General features: G+C 49.4%; 1 protein-coding gene across 2 annotated transcripts in view; it reads left to right on the forward strand.

The window, feature by feature from the left end:
- scin (scinderin) overlaps positions 1-20,911 on the forward strand; it is a 231,649-nt gene that overhangs the window by 182,596 nt on the left and 28,142 nt on the right. For both annotated transcript variants that reach the window (XM_072509136.1, XM_072509137.1), the window contains 2 exons: positions 13,929-14,103; positions 14,232-14,353. In XM_072509136.1, the coding sequence (XP_072365237.1) occupies positions 13,929-14,103; positions 14,232-14,353 (297 nt within the window). The remainder of the gene's footprint in view (positions 1-13,928; positions 14,104-14,231; positions 14,354-20,911) is intronic.

Consider the following 20,911-nt stretch of genomic DNA (forward strand, 5'->3'; position numbering starts at 1 on the left):
CTGCAACTCGAATGAGCGGGAACTCTGATGCTCCTGTCTGTATAGTGCGTGTGCTCTCACTGGTGATTGGCTGCGGTGTTGTGTATGTTGATTGGTCCCACTATGTGTCCATCAGTGTGTGTCTGTATCATGATATACTGGTATATATTATGACATCCCCTCTTTTATAGAAAATGTACCTGCATGGCAATAAATAGTGTATGGTGAATGTTCTTGACTACGTGTGTGCAAAATATTTACAGGACTATGTACATAAAAACTAAGCTATTTACATGGGAAGGTGCCTGGTGCAGAAAAAAACAGTGTGTCACAAGACTAACGAGATGAACACTGTATACAAACCACTTGAACGACTAAACGGAAGAACAGAACAAATCAGAAAGTCCATAAATCTACAAAGTTCATAAATTAAGTCTCTGAGGTGGGCGACGAATTCTGGTTGACCGCCTCAAGGGTGGGGCGAGAGCCGCCGGCTGAGGAGCGGGCTGGACTGCGTCAGAGTGAGGAGGATGCAGAGTGACCGGAATCTCTGCATAGTCCAGGTCAGGGTCAACAGGAGGGCGTAGCAATGGCAGAGGATCACGTAGCGAGCGCAGAACGAGACGAAGGGCACGTCAATTGGGGCGCAGAATGGAACCATCCGGTAGACGAACCAGGAATGAGCGGGGAGCCACCTGCCGAAGAACCACAGCGGTTGCAGACCAGCTACCATCTGGAAGATGGATGCGGACGTTGTCATCTGGAGCCAGAGCAGGGAGATCAGCTGCACGGGAGTCATGAGCCGCCTTGTGCTGTGCACGAGAGAGCTGCATTCGATGAAGGACCGGAACGTGGTCGAGGTCTGGGACATGAATGGACGCCACCGTCGTCCTCAGGGTGCGACCCATGAGCAACTGGGCTGGCGACAGGCCAGTGGACAGTGGGGCCGAGCGATAGGCCAGCAGGGCGAGGTAGAAATCGGACCCAGCATCGGCAGCCTTGCAGAGGAGCAGTTTGACTATGTGGACACCCTTCTCCGCTTTGCCATTGGATTGGGGGTACAGGGGACTAGATGTCACCTGCACAAAGTTGTACCTCTTGGCAAAGTTGGACCATTCCTGGCTTGCAAAGAAGGGGGCATTGTCCGACATCACAGTGAGTGGGATGCCGTGTCGAGCAAAGGTGTCCTTACAGGCACGGATGACTGCAGACGATGTGATGTCGTGTAAACATACCACCTCTGGGTAGTTTGAAAAGTAGTCGACAATCAGGATATAGTCCCTGCCCAGCGCGTGGATCAGGTCAATGCCGACCTTGGACCAAGGGGACGTGACCAACTCATGGGGCTGTAGGGTCTCACGTGGTTGGACCGGCTAGAAGCGCTGACAAGTGGGGCAGTTGAGCACTGTGTTGGCGATGTCGTCATTGATGCCGGGCCAGTACACTGACTTTCGGGCCAGTCGGCGGCAGTTCTCCACGCCAAGATGGCCCTTGTGTAGCTGTTCCAAGACGAGCTAGCGCATGCTGTGCGGGAGGACAATGCGGTCCAGTTTCAGGAGAACACCATCGACTACCGCCAGATCATCTCTGATGTTGTAGATCTGCGGGCATTGGCCATTGAGCCTCCCGTCTGTTAGGTGGAGCATGACATGCTGTAGCAAAGGGTCAGCCGCTGTCTCGCGACGAATTTGGACGAGGCGTTCATCCGTGGCAGTAGATTGGAGGCCACGAAGGCCACATGGGCGTCAACCTGGCAGACGAATGCCGCTGGGTCACATGGAGTGTTGACTGCCCTGGAGAGAGCGTCGGCAATGATTAGGTCTTTGCCCGGGGTGTATACCAGCTGGAAGTCGTATCGCCGGAGCTTGAGCAGAATACACTGGAGGCGAGGCGTCATGTCGTTTAAGTCTTTCTGTATTATATTGACCAGCGGGTGATGGTCGGTCTCGACGGTGACTTGGGGAAGGCCGTACACATAATCATGAAACTTGACGACACCGGTCAACAGGCCCAGGCACTCCTTTTCTATCTGCGTGTAGCGCTGTTCCGTGGGGGTCATGGCGCGTGACGCATATGCAACAGGGGCCCATGATGAGGCCTCATCGCGTTGCAGGAGCACTGCCCCAATGCCAGATTGGCTGGCATCGGACAAAATTTTTGTCTCTTTCGCTGGATCAAAAAAGGATGAGACCGGGGCCGTGGTGACTTTGGTTTTGAGTTCTCTCCATTCGCGCTCGTGGGCAGGAAACCATTGGAAGTCTGCCGTCTTCCTGACCAGGTTCCTGAGAGCTGTGGTATGAGAGATGAGGTTAGGGATGAACTTCCCTAGGAAGTTGACCATGCCCAGAAATCGGAGGACCACCTTCTTGTCCTCTGGCTTTTTCATGGCTGTGATGGCAGCCACCTTGTCCGCATCCGGCCGCACACCCAACTGGGAGATGTGGTCCCCGAGGAACTTGAGTTCCGCCTGACCAAAAGAGCATTTGGCCCTGTTGAGGCGGAGGCCCTGCTCACGTATACGTTTGAATATGCGCTGGAGGCGACTGACATGCTCCTGTGGGGTGGGGGACCAAATGATGATGTCATCGACATAGACGCGAACACCTTCAATGCCTTCCATCATTTGTTCCATGATCCTGTGGAACACGTCTGAAGCCGATATGATCCCAAACAGCATCATGTTGTAACAATATCTGCCAAAGGGAGTGTTAAAGTTACACAGTTTCCTGCTGCATTTGTCGAGCTGGATTTGCCAGAATCCTTTCGAGGCGTCAAGTTTGGTGAAGAGCTTGGCGCGAGCCATCTCGCATGTGATCTCTTCGCGCTTGTGAATTGGATAATGCTCTCTTATGATATTGCGAGTCAAATCCTTGGGATCAATGCAAATTCTCAGCTTGCCGGAAGGCTTTTTTATTCACACCATGGAACTGACCCAGTCGGTTGGTTCCATAACTCTTGAGATCATCCTTGGTCTTGGAGGTCCTGCAGCTGCTGCTTGAGGCGGTCCTTGGGGGGTGCTGGGACTCTGCGAGGTGCATGAACCACAGGCGTGGCGTTCTGTTTGAGTAGGATCTTGTAAGTATATGGGAGCGTGCCCATGCCTTCGAAGACATCGCAGTGCTGGTCGATGATGGCGTCGAGTTGCGCCCTGAAGTCAGCGTCCTGGAAGGCAGGCGTGTCATCAGGAGAGAGAGAGTGAACTTTTTGAACGAGGTTCAACAGCTTGCACGCCTGTGCGCCAAACAGGGAGTCCTTCGAGGAGCCCATAATCTCGAAAGGAAGGATGGCTTTCCGTGTCTTGTGTGTCACTTCAAGTAGGCACGAGCCGGTAGCAGGAATGATGTTGCCATTGTAGTCCAATAGCTGGCAGGCGGATGGAAGGATGTCTGGTTTGACACAAAGGCTTTGGAAAGCAGACCACGCCATGAGATTGGCGGAGGCACCAGTGTCCAGGCGGAATCGTATTTTGGACCGGTTGACCGTCAGGGTGGCACACCACTCATTGTCTGGATCGATGCTGTATACCGACAGTGGCCGGTGTCTTTGCTTCGGGGACAGCCTGTTTTTCGTTACGACACCGACTCGAAAAGGCGCATTCGGGTCCTCGGTGTCACTGCTGTGTGGGAGGTCTGTAAGGTTGAATTGCCCGAACATTCCTGCGAGGCTGGCTGAAGCGATGGTAGTTGGCAGGCTGAGCTGCTCGACAGAAGGCAGCATAGTGGCCAAGTCTTCCACATCATAGACATTGTCGAGATTTAGCGGAGCATTGCCTCTTTAAATGGGCGGAGTCACAGTTGCCGCACGTCGTGACGTTAGCATGTTCGCTGCGCCACCGCGCATGCGCGGTGCAGTCGTGCGTGGTGCGCGCCTGTGCATTACGTTCCTCAACATCGCCGGCACCATCGTTTGGTGCGTACAAGTGCGGGAGCCCGCGAAAAGTGCGCGTAATGGCTGCCCTCATCAGGCTGAGGCCCTGGAGGTGCTCAATCACTTGGACCCGTTCCGCCTCGTGGGGACCTTGCCGCGCCGTTTCAGCCGCTTGTATATGGGAATACTGACTCGTGGCGTTTTCATGTAAGACACAGGTCTCAATGGCGGTCGCTAGGATGAGTTGCTTTACTTTGAGGAGCTGCTGACGTAGGGGGTCCCACTGAACACCGAAAACGATCTGGTCGCGTATCATGGAGTTGGAGGTAGGCCCGTAGCTGCAAGATTGCGCAAGGATGAGGAGGTGCGTGAGAAAGGATTGGAAAGGTTCATCCTTACCCTGCAAACGCTGCTGGAACACATAGCGTTCAAAACTTTCATTCACCTCTCCGCTGCAGTGAGTGTCAAACTTGAGGAGGACCGTCTTGAACTTCGCCTTATCTTCATCATCTGTGAAGGTGAGAGAGTTGAAAATGTGGATGGCATGGTCCCCGGCAGTGGAGAGCAGAAGAGCAATCTTTCTGGTGTCCGAGGCGCCCTCCCCGTCCGTGGCTTCGAGGAAGAGCTGGAAGCGCTGTTTGAAAATCTCCCATTTGCCCCTGAGGTTGCCGGCGATGCGGAGCGGTGGCGGCAGGCTGATGTTGTCCATGTTGCAGGATGACGGAATGCTGGCAGAAGGCAGATCATTTGCAGGTAGGTCCAAGAAGTGCTAGTATCCCACCACCCCTGTTATCATGATGTGTTGGGTGTTCTGGATCACATACAGGTCACCAACACTTGAAATAGTGCAACACTATTTTATTGAATCATTAACTGTTTAAGCATACTCAGACTGTGGGTTAATACGATACTCGCTTTAACTAAAGACCTCTGCCTTGTCCTAACCAGTCGATGCACTCAGCACATGGTGAATGTCTGTGTTGCAGGCTGTGAGCTCTGTCCTCCTAGCTTGCTGCAACTCAAATGAGTGGGAACGCTGAGGCTCCCTGTCTTTATAGTGCGTGTGCTCTCACTGGTGATTGGCTGCGGTGTTGTGTATGTTGACTGGCCGGCCCGCCGATCGGTAAGCCCAGATTGTGTGCCAAGCCACAGCGAAGGCCCACCCCCGTGGTCGGTCGCCCCCCCCACCCCCCGCCCCCCCCCCCCCAACCTGGCCGCCCCAGGATGCATCCATGCCGAGGTCCCACCGAGTAAGAACAGGTGTGAATGGCGCCGGCGGGACTTGGCTTTTTCTGTGTGGCCGCTCGGTCCATCCCGGGCGGAGAATTGCCGGGGGGGCCCCGTAGAATAGGTCACAACCGGCACCGTGCCGGCCGTGCCGACCGTACCAGCGTCATTGGCGGCGGGAATCGGCGGACCGGCGTCGGGGTGGCGTGGCGCGATTCACGCCCGTCACGGAGATTCTCCGGCCCAGCCCCGGGGTGAGAGAATCCCGCCCCTGGAGTCTGGAGTGGGTGAAACTTCAACAGGCCAATTGACCTCCTTCAGTGCAGTATATTTCATGAGTCTATCAGGTATTCCTTTTGGGGTGGCGCAGTGGTTAGCACTGCTGCCTACGGCGCTGAGGACCCGGGTTTGATCCTGGCCCCGTGTCACTGTCCGTGACTCATTCTCCCCGTGTCTGCGTGGGTGTCACCCCCACAACCCAAAGATGTGCAGGTTAAGTGAATAGGCCACACAAAACTTTCGCTTAACTGGGAAAAAATAATAATTGGGTACTCCAAATTTATAAAATAAAAAAAATTCCTGTTCTTTAGGGTCAGAGTATCATAGAGAATTCCAGTGATTTATATGATCATAAATTAAATTAAGACATGTCTGAGAACCTCCTGGCCCTAAAAGGTAAATCAGCTGTTATGACTTGCATTACCTGTGAGTATTGCATCTTTTACACAATTTCCATGAGTAAAAATAACTTTAATAACATGGTTTTTTGGAAGCTACTAAAAAGCATAATAACAATAATCTTTCTTATCACCAGTAGGTTTACATTAACATTGCAATGAAGTTACTGTGAAAAGCCCCCAGTCGCCACATTCCGGCGCCAGTTCGGGTAATCGGAGGGCGAATTCAGAATGTCCAAATTACCTAAGAGCACGTCTTTCAGGACTTGTGGAAGGAAATTGGGGCAGGAAGAAACCCACACAGACACAGGGAGAACATGCAGACTGACAGATAGTGACCCAAGCCGGGAATCGAACATGAGACCCTGGCGCCTTGAAGCAACGGTGCTAACCACTGTGCTACCGTGCCACCTAAGTGTGACATTTTATGACACAACTACTAAAAAAAAATACATGGGTATTCTGTAGTCGGATAAGGGGGAGAAAGATCATTTATAGTCATTCATCACATCAATTGCTGCCAGTAGTGATATTATGTTCATTTTATGGCTTCAGTGGTTTTCAGGTGCTCACCTGGAATCAGTAAAGTGGCCTCAATTTCTGGAGAGACCTGTAACCATTTACTGCAGGCATTTAACAAAATGTTTGTGAAACTGAAATCATTATTTACAAATTCACCCAACAGTGCCGAATTATATATTGCGTTAGCAAATAGAATATATCTGCCTCAGGGATTGATGCTGTTATTAATTGTAGAACAATATAGCACAGGATGAAACTATTTGATCCATTCATCCTCATTTACATCAGCGAGGGACCCAGGAAACAAGTAATTTAAGGTGAGATGAGGGTTATGGGGTACATGGTGAAGTGAGAGCAGGGAAAGGGGGCAGTGGAGGGGTTCAGCAATAAGCAACCCCTGCCCCCCTGATCTTCCCATTGCTGGGACCCTCAATCAGGAACTGCGCCTTACACGGAGTGATCCCCTGTAGGTTTACTTTCCAGGCTTCCATATGGTGACTGCCCACTTGCCACTGGTTGAATACCAGCAGCATTAATCGCCCACTCAATGGACTCAGTGGGGTGGGAAGGCCGACCACAAGCCTTCATGCCCTAGAATTAATCTGGGACAAGGGGGGAAGGCAGCAGGGTCCCCACTGGGTATTCTCTCACCCGATAAAATGTCCCTCCCAACACCTATAAGCTTGCTTCAGAGGAGGGCATTAAATTCCCCCCACCATGTCTCTGTTGGATTATTGAAAGCTATCTAACCAATCCCACTTCCCAGCTATTTTCTCATTAGCTGTTTTTGAAAACTCACCACTATTCTTAGAAGTCCCCCTATACCAAAAAGGGCCGACATTCTAAATAGTGATCAGGGATTCTCGCTCTCCGACTCCGATGCAGGCTTCAGTGGGTGCTATTCAGGTCAAACTATATTTTCAAGTTATCCCCTGGTATAACCCATACCTTCACCGAAGATTTCATCTACTTACCACTTAGTAGCATCGATCCTGGGTCCCGCATTGCTAAGTAAGTAAAGTAGACTTTGGAATAACCACTGTTTCAGGTTAAAACTTTAAAGTTATTTTATTATTATATATTTTTTCCTCTTTTTAAAAGATGCACTCACTGTCTTTACAGAAAAGTAAAAAGATCTTGCTTCTGGATCCTTCTGGCTGGTTGAAGGGACCTTCAGGCCCAACTTGACAATCAATCTTCTTTAAAGTCTGGTCTTCTTTAGATGTATCAGCTATTTTAGCTCGGCTGCTCTGCCCTGTCCATTTCCCATGGCCGAGCTGATTGTAATCTGAGTCTAGCTGCTTGTTCCTTCTCTGCTTCTCTCTCTCTCCCTCTCTGAGCTCTGCTTCTGGATGTGGATCTGAATCTGATAGTTCCTGCCCTGGTCTCGAGGTTTATATTTGCTTTCTAACAATTACGTTTTTTGATGTTATTGTAAAGTAACTCTTATTTTCTTTGATTGTAAAAAGGAACTTTGATCTAAAACAGTCTAACCCAACGAAGTATTCATTTTGACATGACTTCATCTCATAGATCTGATTACATTGTTTCCTTTGTGATGTTCAAAATGCTTTGGTTTCACGAGGTGTTACTTTTAATTCCTGTCATTTCTATAGTTTTATTTTCCAATTGTCCTCAGCTCAAATTTGACTTTGATTTTGGCTTTGAATTATGTTTCTCTTAGACTGATAGCCTCCAGTTTTCTTTAATTTATCTGGTATTAGCAAATCTTCACACCTAGAACCTCATCCATTCTTTTCCAGATCCTTACTAAGTTAGTTACTTTCAATGAAGGTATGAGCCATTGTTTTTGGCTTCATTCAAAATCCTGTTTTTCTTGTTTGCTCAGCCTGCTTGACCAAGGCTATCTGCATTTTACAATCCTTCCCTGGCAGCTGCTGTTAACCCTTTGTGGGATCTTTCCCTGCATCCTATCATGTTTCTCTCAGACCAGATATTGCCAGACTTCCATGTTTCAAATGACACATTTTTCCATATTTTCAATAACATAGCCCGAAAATTTTTCCCATTAAGTGCTGATCTCCTTCTCTTGATAAAATTACTGTTGAATATTCTCGCAGGTTGCCACTGCAGTCATTGCATTGCAGACCATTGCAACTCACTGATTATGCTGCCTCTTTTATCAATTAACTTAAATCTGGACCCTGTGGTTACCGACTCTACTGCCACTGGAAATAGTTGTTCCTTATTTACTCAATCAAAATCCTTAATGATTTTGAACACTTGTATCAAATAAATAGCCCCTTAACTTTCTGTGCTTCAAGGAGAACAATCCCGGCTTCATTAGTCTCTCCATATAACTAAGTATCACATCCTTCAAATCAGTTTAGTCAACCTCTGCACCCACTTGACATCTTCCTAATTTCTAAAAGTTAGCATGACCTCTTTGTTTTTGTATTCTGTGGCATGAAATATTCCTGGGTCAGGGCTGCAGAGTTAGGATGCTTGCCTGATCCGTAAATGCCACCTGGGAGAAAATACCCTGGAAATTGAGATTTTATGTTACAGGGTGGTGGATTTCTCTGGGAGTTGGGCTATTTTCTTGTAATAACCTGGATCACGGTCTACCTGCTGAACTAGCCACCTGCGCAAATCCAGCAATGGCTGCTAAATCGTGAAAGAGACCAAAACGCGATTTGCACCAGGGAGATTTTGGCTTTTAATTTTCACCGCCATCCTCCCCCCCCCCATCCCCCACCACTGCCTCTGATGCCATGATCAGGTTCCCGCCCATGAATATGATTAGCATATTTAACAATCAATTAATTATAGGACTTAACGCTGCAACTTCTGCCCTCACCGCATCGTCCCACCCAGCTGCTGTGATGTCACACCGACGTGAATTACTACTGGTGGTGAGGGACATAGCAGGGCACTGCTCCAGGCATCCTGGCAGTGTCACCCTGGCAGTGACAGGGTGACATGGCCAGGTTAACACTGCCAGGAGCCAGCCCTCTTGGGAGCACCATTTGGGACGTTTCCATTTTGTGTGGTGGTGAGGGTTCTGTGCCCTGATGCCTGTGAGGGGGAGGGGCATTTCCAAGTCTCATGTTACCTGCAAACCTTGAAATTTAGCTCGTGATGTAGAAGATGTAGTGATAGACTTGGAATTACCGGAGAAGCAAGGGTTAAAATGTGTCCAGCAAGGCAAAATGGTGGGCTGAACTGTTTATACTTCAATGCAAGGAGTATTACAAACAAGATAGATGAGTTAAGGGCACAGGTATACACATGGCAGCAGGATGTCATTGATATAACGGAAACCTGGCTAAAGAGGGACAAAATTGGCAGCTCAATATCCCTGGGTACAGAGTTTTCAGACACGATTGAGTGGGAGATTAAAAAAAGGAGGGAGAGTAGCACTAATGGTTAAAGAATCAATTCCAGTTGTGAGAAGGGATGATATACTAAATGGGTCAACAAACAAGGCTTATGGATTGAGCTTAGAAATAAAAAAGGGGCAGTGACATGACTGGGAGTATACTGCAGACCCCCAAATAGCGAAAGGGAGACAGAAGATCAAATTTGTAGACTAATTTTTGCCTATAAGAACAATAGGGCAATAATAGTAGGAGACCTTAATTATCCCAATATTAACTGGGATTCAAACAATATAAGGGGAACTGAGGGAGAAAAATTTGTGCAGTGTGTCTGGGAAAATATTTCAACCAATTAATGACAAACCCAATGAGAGGAGATGCAATTTTAGGCCTTGTCTTGGAGAACAAAGAAGGGCAAGCGGATGAAGTGACAGTTGGGGACAATACCAGGGATAGTGATCACAATGCAATTAGATGCAGCATTACCATGGAAAAGGACAGAGATAAAGCAGGAGTAAAAATTTTGAACTGGGGAAGGAAAGTTTTGCAGGAATTAGAAGGAACTTGGCTGAGGTGGACTGGCCAGCATTGTGAGAGGCAAAATCATTGGAAAACCAGTCCACTGGGAAGCACTAAAAAGCGAGATCCTACATGCACAAAGTAGACCTGTCCCCTCCAGAAATAAGAGTGGTCCTGCCAAATCTAGACCCCCTGGTTGTCTAGAAAAAGAAAGCATACGATAGGCACAAAGAACTAAGCACTGCAGATAGTCTAGATGATATAGAAAGTGCAGGGACTGGGAGGGCAGCATGGTAGCGCAATGGTTAGCACTGCTGTCTCACGGCACTGAGGTCCCAGGTTCGATCCCGGCTCTGGGTGACTGTCCGTGTGGAGTTTGCATATTCTCCCCTGCAGGGTAGGTGAATTGGCCACATTAAATTGCCCCTTCATTGGAAAAAATGAATTGGGTATTTTAAATTTATTTTAAAAAAGAAAGTGCAGGGACAAAGTCAAAAGGAAATAAGGAAATCAAAGAGGGCATGAAAATAGATTAGCAAGGAAAGTTAAAGGAAACCCAAAGATGTTTTACCAATATATTAATGGTAAAAGATTAGTTAAGGAAAAATGGGACCTATCAGAGATGAAGACGGGAACTTGTGTGTAGATGTTGAGGCTGTGGGACGGGTTTTAAACAAATATATTGACTGGGATTCTCCAAAACCCCGGCTAAGTGTTGATGCCAGCGTACACACCGGAGTGTTTCACGCCGGCGTCAATGGGCCTCTTCGCCCAGCGATTCAGTGACCCGCAGGGGGCCAGCACGGCGCCGGAGTGCTACACACTGCTCCGGCGCCGATACGCGACCCTGCACTGCCGGCACGGGTCTGCACAGGCGTGTGGTGGCCGTTTTCGTGCCAGCGCCGTGCAACATGGCGGAGCCACACAGCGGGCCCGCACGGAAGGAGGTAGGCCCCCTCCAGATCGTGCGCGCCCGTTGATCGGTAGCCCCCGATCGCGGGCCTGGCCGTCGTGCAGGCCCCCCAGGAGTCTGATCCCTACGCACCCCCCACCAGGACGGCCACCGTGGCCGTGGGTCTGAGCTCCCGCCGGGTGGTACCAGGTTGGAACCACGCTGGCGGGAACTCGACGATCGACCAGCGTCGTGTCGACCGCGCACGCGACTGCCGCCGATTCTCCGGTCACTGGAGAATCGCGTCCCGGCGTTGGAGCAGCGTGGTGGGAATTTCCGGCGTGACCGCTGATTCTCCGACCCGGCGCGGGCTCGGAAAATCCTGGTCATTGTCTCTGTGTTTCCAAAGGAAAGGGATGATGCAGATTTGGTAGTCCAGGATGAACACTATGAGATATTGGATGGAATAATCATAAAGAGAGAGGAAGTACTCGAAGGTTGCAATCCTTGAAAATTGATAAGTCGCCAGGGGCAGATGGATTGTTTCCAAGGAGGTCAGGGAGGAGATAGCAGATGTTTTGAGGATGATTTTCCAATCCTCTCTAGATTCATGGGAGGTACCGAAGGACTGAGAAAGGCAAAGTTATTTGATTGTTTCAGAAGAGATTAAAGAAAATACCAAACAATTATAGGCCAGTTAGTCTTATGTCGGTGGTGGACAAGTTAATAGGACTAATCCTGAGCGATAGGATTAACTATTGTGTACTGAGGAGCTCCGCTCGTCGGAAGTCCTCCGTGTAGCGGGAGATCAGGACGCCATGTAAAAAGGAACCCCTGAAGCAACCGCCAACCACGCCCTCAAGCCCCAACACACTATGGGAGGGTTCACCTAGGCAGTGCCAACCTGGCATCCTGACAGTTCCCTGCCAGTTGGCAGTGCCATCTGGGCACCTTGGCAGTGCCAGGCTTGCACCCAGATGGCAATTCCAGGGTGCCCAGGCAACATCAGCAGTGCCAGGCTATCACCCTAACCAAAAGGCATGAGCTGGAGGGCCTCCAATCCCCTGGAAGACCCCCTCAAGCGCCATTCCACCTGGTCCCCATTTTTGGAGACAAGTAATGAACCACGCTTGCACAAGGTCTCCGAGGTACCTCGGGAATCTGCACAAGGGCTGGTTTAGCACAGGGCTAAAGAGCTGGCTTTGAAAGCAGACCCAGGCAGGCCAGCAGCACGGTTCAATTCCCGAACTGGTGCCAGAATATGGCGACTAGGGGCTTTTCACAGTAATTTCATTTGAAGCCTGCTTGTGACAATAAGCGATTTTCATTTCATTTTCATTTCTTTAAACTGAGACTAGCTGTCTCGCTTTAATATGCAGATTTGCCAAGAAAAGATCACTTTCACAATGGGCTGGATTTACATTGCAACGTATCGAGAGATCGCGTTAGATCACGCGAGGCATTGTGAGCCAGGTAGATCCCATGAGCGGGGTCTCCCTACTTCTATCAGCCACGCTGCCATGGTGAGCTGCTTTTCGGGTGCAGGATGGCCATTCGATCGCACCCATAATGTTGGGACTGTATAAAACATTAATGAGGCCACAACTGGAGTAATGTGTGCAGTTCTGGTCACCACATTACAGGAAGGACGTAATTGCTCTGGAGAGAGTGCAGAGGAGATTTACAAGATTGTTGCCAGGGCTAGATGAGTGTAGCTACGAGGCGAGATTGGATAGGTTAAGCCTATTTTCCTTGGAACAAAGAAAGCTGAGGGGTAACTTGGTTTCCCTTGGTGGAGAATTCTACAACCAAGGTTCAAGATAAGTGGCAGAAGGTGCAGTGGGGACATGTCGAACAACTTTTTTATGCAGAAACCCCTGGGTGGTCAGGGACAGGAAAGCTTGGCACCCCGCCTGGCACTCCCCCTGGTACCTGGACACCTTTGCACTGCCAGCAGTGCCACACTGGCATTGCCAGGGTGTCCAGGTGACACTGCCAATTTGGCAGGGGTCTGCAAGCGTGCCCAGGTGCCAAGTTGCACTGCCAAGGGTCTGGCCCGGGGGTGATCTTTCCAGGTAGAGGGGTGAGGGGTGCTTCCAGCGGCTTCCCCAAGGTGGAAGGGATGAGGGGGATCAAGAGTGGGGTGCCTGAAAGGGGGGAGGGGGGGAGATCAAGGCTACCGGACAAACTGGTGCCCCGATCTGCGAGGAGTCTCTAAGTGCAGCCTTGGCGGGGACAGACTCCCCGAAGTAAAAAAAAAGCAAACTGCTGTTAAATAGCGGGGTGTTTCACGGCGCTGCAGCCTCCAAGAAACATCCCACTAAACATCCCACGAAACATGCCATTCAGTGGACTTTAACACGAGTCTGCTGAATCGCATCCAGATACTTATTTTGAGTTTTTCCAGCATTTTCTGTTTTTATTTTAGCCTTTAATAAATCAGTGCTGGCTTTTATTTCTTAACCCATAGTTTTCCAAGTGCCAATTGATTTTGTCCTCTGTTATTGTCTATAGGTTTCCCCATTGATATTATGCTAACTGCATTTATGCTTCTCACTTTTTTGAACTGTAAACTCTGAAATCAGCTGCCATATTTAAGAAGGATTGGAAAATTGCTTCTATTTAGCATTTTAAAATATTCTTTCAGACTGCTCCATGTAAATTTTTAAAATGACAGTTTGTTCTGATGAGTCAGGGCAGCTGTGCTGATTTTGCTAAGTCAGTGGTAAACTGTGTCCATCTTTGCCTAGTAGCCACTTTTTACAGGAAAGTTTGTGTTTATCGATGGCAAATTTCTCTCCACTTCAGCTTATCACAAGTACCAACCACTGACATTTGTTTGATATGCAAATTTGTGAAAGATGATGCATGGATTCCAATGATTTATTTTTGTTCTATTGTCAGGTTGATGTGGATGCACAGTCTCTGAATTCCAATGATGTTTTTGTACTAAAATTACCAAATGCCGCATATCTTTGGATTGGAAAAGGAGCCAGTGGTGAGGAGGAGCATGGAGCTAAATATATTACATCTGTCCTAAAATGCATGACAACCAGGATTATTGAAGGGGAAGAACCTGGTAAGATTTCCATTGAATAATAGTTATTTATTAAAAGTCAAAGGATTTGAAGATGTTTTAAAACATATTCACTTACACTTGTATACATAGATTATCTGCCTATGTTTTTCAAATGGCTTGTTCAACAGATGCATTTTGGAAGGCTCTTGGCGACAAGAAAGAGTACCAAACTTCAACGATGTTACAAAGCGGTGCAGACGACTATCAGCCTCGCTTATTTGCTTGTTCAAATAAGACTGGATGCTTCATTGTAAGTTTTTTTTATTCAAATGAATTGTATATAGTTCTCTTGTGAATCTACTGTGAGGTTATGATCTAATCAATCATAATGTTTATTTCCTTTTTTTAAAAGTCTGTAAAATTTGTCCTCATGAAATTATAGATTGTTGATTTATTTCTCAACATCCATACAATTGCAATAAAAATAGAAAATGCTGAAAATATTCAGCAGGTCAGGCAGCACCTGTGGAGAGAGGTTAATGATTGAAATGCAGTTGTGATGACAGGGGTCCCACTCGCCAGTTGGAGAATCGGTGGGGGCCCTGCCATTGTGCTTACATGAGAGGCCTGAAACAATTACAAGGTAAGCAGACACTTAACTCGACGGCATCCATGGCCCACTGAATTAAGGCTCCTGTGGGGTGGAGATCCTGCCCCACCAAGAGCTGCCTCAAATCAGAGGCCAGCAGCTCTCCATTACTAACAACACCTCTGGGAACAGTGATCACTATTGGTAATACATTGAGGCCATCACCAGGGATCATCGCTGGCTTCCTAGAAAATGGGAGGTGGTTGGGTGTCACAGGGTGGGGGTTTGCCAGTGGGGGGGATGCAAGATCAAAGGGATGGCTTTCAGCGGGCCTGCCTCTTCCTGATGCTTGATCATGCGATTCAAGGGTGTTATAACCTGCCTGCTTACCATTGGCTGGGGACTAATGACAATCCCACAATCCTGTGGGAGTATGAGCTTCCCCAATGAGGGGGGCGGAGAAATCATTAGTAAACTCCATGTATAAATAAAGCTGGCCAGTTTGGAACCAGCCAGGAAGGAGTGAGCAGCAAGTGAAGTTGCTGCTGCTGTTGTATATATATGTTATTGTAAATAAATGTTATTTCTTTTTATCCTTAAAACTTGTGCTGGATTCTTCGTGGCCCTCACAAAACTGGCGACGAGGGTTAAAGTGAATGGCTGTCTACACTGCTGAAGCCACCTCCCTGGATTTTTGTTGGATACAGGTTGGAAGTTGTTTTCTATTACACCATGCCTCTGTATGGACGTTTGGATGTTTTTGATGCTGCGCTGGAAAGCTGGAATCAGTACGCACAACGGATGCGTTACTATTTCCGGGCAAACAACTTCACCGAAAACGAGCACCAGGCGGTCATATTGCTCACCACCCAGTGTGGCCTGCATACATTTGGGGTGATTAGGAGTCTTACGTACCCAGCTGCGCCAGACACCAAAATGTTTGATGAACTTGTGAACTTAGTGGGGCAACTTTTTAACCCAACTCCGTCCATGATAGTCCAACGTTACCGGTTTAATACCGCTGAGAGGACCCCAGGAGAATCCCTTGCCGACTTTTTATCCAGGCTACGCAAGATTGTGGAGTACTGTGACTATGGTGAGACCTTGTCAGAAATGTTACGCGACCGTTCAGTTTGCGGTATTAACAATGCGGCCACCCAGAGAAAGTTGTTAGCTGAGCCAACATTGACTTTTCAACAGACCATTCAAATAGTATTGTCCCGAGAGAGCGCAGAATGAGGAGTGCAGGAGCTACAGGAAATTAAGGTGCATGCCTTGAGGCGCAACCCCTTCCGTCTGAAAACGTCCCCCCCGCACTCCTGCGGTACCTTGGGCAAGGCGACGTCCGGACTGATGCCAGTGGCCGTCGGACATTCCTCCCCGAAGGGAGCCTTCTCCAGAACCAATGGATGAGGAGCCATGTCCATGTCAGACTTGTAGGTGGCTACCCCATCGCGGACGCCAGCCCTGGGGGCGCCAGAGGCGCCGTCGTTCCGACCGAAACTGGGGCCAGCCCAGGGGCCGTATCTTCCATGTGGATGAACCTGCGGCGACTACTCCTGAGGACGTGGAGACGGAGGATGATTGCCTGCAGCTGCATTGTGTGGCAGCTCCCCGTGTGGCCCCCATTAAGGTGACAGTACGGGTCAATGGTCACCCGCTTGAGATGGAGTTGGACACTGGTACAGCAGTCTCCGTGATCGCCCAGAGGACATTCGACCGCATCAAGCAGGGTATAGAGACCCTTACATTAACCGACACACAGGCCAGGTTGGCCACCTACACGGGGGAACCATTGAACATTGCTGGAACTACGATGACCCCTGTTGTTTATGGACGCCAGGAGGGGCGTTTCCCACTTATCGTGGTGCGCGGCCATGGGCCCAGCCAGTTGGGTCGGGACTGGTTGCGGCATTTGTAGTTGCAGTGGTAGCACATCCTCCAATCAGTTTCTGGAGGGTTGATTGAGGTGCTAGGACGATACCCAGATGTATTCCAGCCCGGTTTGGGGAAAATAAAAGGGGCCGTAGCCCGTATCCAAGTCGAACCAGGAGCCATGCCGTGCTATTTCCGGGCGCGCCCCGTGCCTTACGCCTTGCTCGAGAAGGTAGAAGGGGAGCTCACTCGTTTGGAGAATTTGGGATATTATCAGGCCCGTCAGTTTCGCTGACTGGGCAGCACCAGTTGTACCTGTAATGAAGCCAGATGACACAGTTCGCTTGTGCGGCGACTATAAACTTACAGTGGATACGACTTCCCGACTCGCCCGATATCCAATGCCTCGCATAGAGGATCTCTACGCAAAGCTTGCAGGCGGACTCTCCTTCACAAAATTAGATATGGGTCACGCCTACCTACAGTTGGAGCTGGACCCTGCCTCCCAACCATATGTAATGATTAATACACACCGGGGCCTGTGTGAATATACATGTTTGCCCTTTGGAGTACCCCCTGCCTGCTCTATTTTTCAATGCGTTATGGAGGGCATTTTGAGAGGTTTACCGCGTGTCGCTGTCTACTTAGATGACATTTTGATCACAGGGACGTCGGAGCAGGAACATTTGGAAAATCTGGAGGCTGTCCTTAGACGCTTTTTGGAGGCTGGAGTCTATTTACGTCGCACAAAGTGCTTCTTTCAGGCGAAGGAAGTAGTCTACCTGGATTATCGGGTGGACCGCGAAGGTTTGCACCCCGTCGCAGAGAAAGTGTGCGCGATTTAACAGGCTCCCGCCCCGACTGACACTTCGCATCTTCGTTCTTTTCTCGGCCTCGTAAACTATTACGGGAAGTTCCTCCTCAATCTGGCAACTACGCTTGCCCCGTTGCACCTTCTACTAATGAAAAATCACACCTGGGTTTGGGGTCAGCCGCAAGAAACCGCTTTCCGGTAGGTAAAACAACAATTGTCGTCGCCTGGGTTATTAACCCACTATGATCCTGGAAAGCTTTTGTTCGTCACATGAGATGCATCTCCGCATGGTATTGGGGCCATCCTGTCCCACAAGATGGAGAACGGAGCCGAGTGGCCGATAGCTTTCGCCTCCCGCACGTTGACTGCAGCGGAAAAAAAGTACGTGCAGATCGAGAAGGAGGGCCTCGCAGGGGTCTTTGCGGTGAAACGTTTCCACCAGTACGTGTATGGCCGCCACTTCACTATCGTGACTGATCATAACCCTCTGCTGGGACTTTTCAGAGAGGATAAGCCAATACCGCCCATTGCTTCCGCACGGATCCAGCGCTGGGCTTTGTTGCTCGCTGCACAAACCAGGAACGCAGATAGGGAATGCCGACGCACTGAACCGATTGCCTTTATCGACCAGCCCCATGTTGACCCCCACGACCAGTGAGGTGGTTGCAACCCTAAATTTGATGGACACCTTGCCTGTCACGGCATCACAGGTCCGTGAGTGGACCCAGACGGAGCCAGTCCTGTCAAAGGTTCGGCACATAGTCCTGTATGGTGGGCAGCATAGACAGCTCCCAGGCAAGTTGCGGGCATTTTCCTCCAAGCTGTCAGAATTCAAGTGGAAGACGGCATCCTCTTGTGGGGGACGCGTGTGCTTGTCCTGGAAAAAGTCCAGGAGCTGATACTAAGAGACTTGCACAATGGGCATCCAGGTCTGACCAAGATGAAAATGTTGGCCCGGATTTATGTCTGGTGGCCAGGCCTCGACACCGACATTGAGAAGGTGGCCCAAAACTGCTCCATTTGCCAGGAGCATCAGAAGCTTCCGCCGGCCGTGCCCCTACATCACTGGGAATGGCCAGGGCAGCCTGTGGCACGCTTGCATGCGGATTTCGCAGGACCTTTTCAAGGATCCATGTTCCTTCTATTAATCGACACCCAGTCTAAATGGCTAGAGGTACATAAGATGCAGGGGACAACGTCCTGCTCAACAATTGAAAAGATGCGTTTGTCTTTTAGTACGCATGGCCTCCCCGAGGTGCTGGTCACGGACAACGGCACTCCATTCACGAGTGAGGAGTTTGCGAGGTTCGTGAAGATGAACGGCATCCGCCATATCCGCACTGCCCCTTACCACCCGGCTTCAAATGGGTTGGCAGAGCGTACAGTGCAGACATTCAAAAGAGGCCTAAAGAAGCAGTCTTCCGGATCAATGGACACGAGACTGGCTCGCTTTTTGTTTACGTATAGGACCACCCCCCATACAGTGACTGGGGTAGCTCCCGCAGTACTCCTAATGGGCCGGAGACTTCGCACCCGCCTTAGTATGGTTTCCCCCGGCATTGGCGCAAAAGTACGCCGCACACAAGAACGGCAGGGACAGGGATTTTCTCGGCATCGGTCGATTCGGCAGTTTGCGCCCGGTGACCCAGTGTTCATTCGGAATTTTGCTGGTGGTGCCCAGTGGGTTCCTGGCATGCTCTTTTGCCAAACGGGCCCCATATCTTACCAGGGCCAAGCCCAATATCGTCTCTAGCGCAAACATGAAGACCACGTTCGGTCCAGAAGACAATCCCCTCCAAAGATTCCCCGCCCCCGGAGCTCATTTCTACAGCCGCAGAGACCAGAGACAAGGGAAGGTAGTCCTCACAATCTTCCACTGGTGCCTCACTCGAAGCCTGCGCAGGTCGTTACAGAACCGAATGGAGATAGAGACGCTGACATGACGGAGGCAGCAGACTCTGACTCCGAGATGGAGACACAGGACGCATCAGAGGGGGAATCCTCGGGTCCACGGGCTGTGGATGTACAACCGTTACGCCGTTCATCACAGAAGCGCCGGTCTCCATCTCGTTACAGGCCGCCTGATCCAGCGCCGCGTGCAAATGGTGTCCGGCCTGCGGCAAAACGAGTCTGACGCCCTCCTTCGCCAGTCTTTGGTGGATTCCTTGGACTTTGGGGGGGAGGGATGTTATAACCTGCCTGCTTACCATTGGCTGGGGACTAATGACAATCCCACAATCCTGTGGGAGTATGAGCTTCCCCAATGAGGGGGGCGGAGAAACCATTAGTAAACTCCAAGTATAAATAAAGCTGGCCAGTTTGGAACCAGCAGGAAGGAGTGTGCAGCAAGGGAAGTTGCTGCTGCTGTTGTGTATATATATCTATGTTATTGTAAATAAATATTATTACTTTGTATCTTTAAAACTAGTGTTGGATTCTTCGTGTCCCTCACAAAACCCTCCCTCGCCCCTAACGTTTCCTCAAGGTCATCTTTCGTTTATCGCATGCCGGGGGCTTTTTATTAACTCCTGCCAGACACCAGTCTCAATAAGAGGGATACAATATAACAACTTGGGGACGTCTCCATGGTGGCCTATATCAGGAGACCTTGACTTGAGACCCTAAGTGCACCATTCTCCTTAGCTATTACCTATTATTCCTGGCTGTTAAGAACTGTTTATTTTAAAGAGCGACTGGTGGGGGGAGTTGGCAGGGTGGCAGGGGATAATGAGAAAAGCGAAACACCCTTCTGCTGGGTTCACAATTCTATACCTACTGGTTCTAGGATCCTTGAAGTTACCATTTCTTCCAAAGGTCAGAATAGGAGTGGATTGGAAAATTAATATGACAGGCGGCTGTTAACTTGGGATTACCCACTCTGTTTAGTCTCCCTATTGTGGGGCAGACTGCATAATGAGCAATTAGTACAGTATATTAAATTGAAAGAAGTAAAACTAAATCGGCGTTTTACCTGGAAGGGGTGTTTGGTGGGAAAGGAGGAGGTAAAAGTGAGTCGAGGGAATGATCCCTCTGGAATGCTGAGAGGGGAAGTGAAGATGTGCTTGGTGTTGCATCATGCTAGAGTTGTTGGAAATGGCAGAGGATGACCGTTGAATGTGGAGACTGAGTTGGAAGTTCAGGATAAGGAAACCTATAGGGTGCAATTTTGAGCCCGCACCCACAACCTGTGGGATCGGCGGTGTAGGAGGAAAATTTCATGAGAATCGGGAAACGGGATTCTCACCGAAGAGATCACATTCCCTGAATCACCCCACCCCTCGCCTGCGTGAAGCTAGTCCCACCGTCGGTAAATTTCCTTGACGCAGGCCATGGCTCCTCAATTTCCACCTGGTGCAAGTTAGTGAAATCCTCCCCGGTAGCACATGTGCCACCTATTATACTGGCTATCTCATTATAGGTTAAGACTGTCTAACCTGTATGGCTCTATATTTTTCCATGCAGTAAATGTATCCATTGAATTATCAAAGGAACTGCAGTTATTTTTGTCACTTAGCATGCATGAACTGATGAGTGATTGCAATGTTCACTTGAAGGAGTCGTCACATGCTGAACAAGTACCATTTTGTTCC

This window comes from Scyliorhinus torazame, chromosome 6, assembly GCF_047496885.1.
Source record: "Scyliorhinus torazame isolate Kashiwa2021f chromosome 6, sScyTor2.1, whole genome shotgun sequence".
NCBI lineage: Eukaryota > Metazoa > Chordata > Chondrichthyes > Carcharhiniformes > Scyliorhinidae > Scyliorhinus > Scyliorhinus torazame.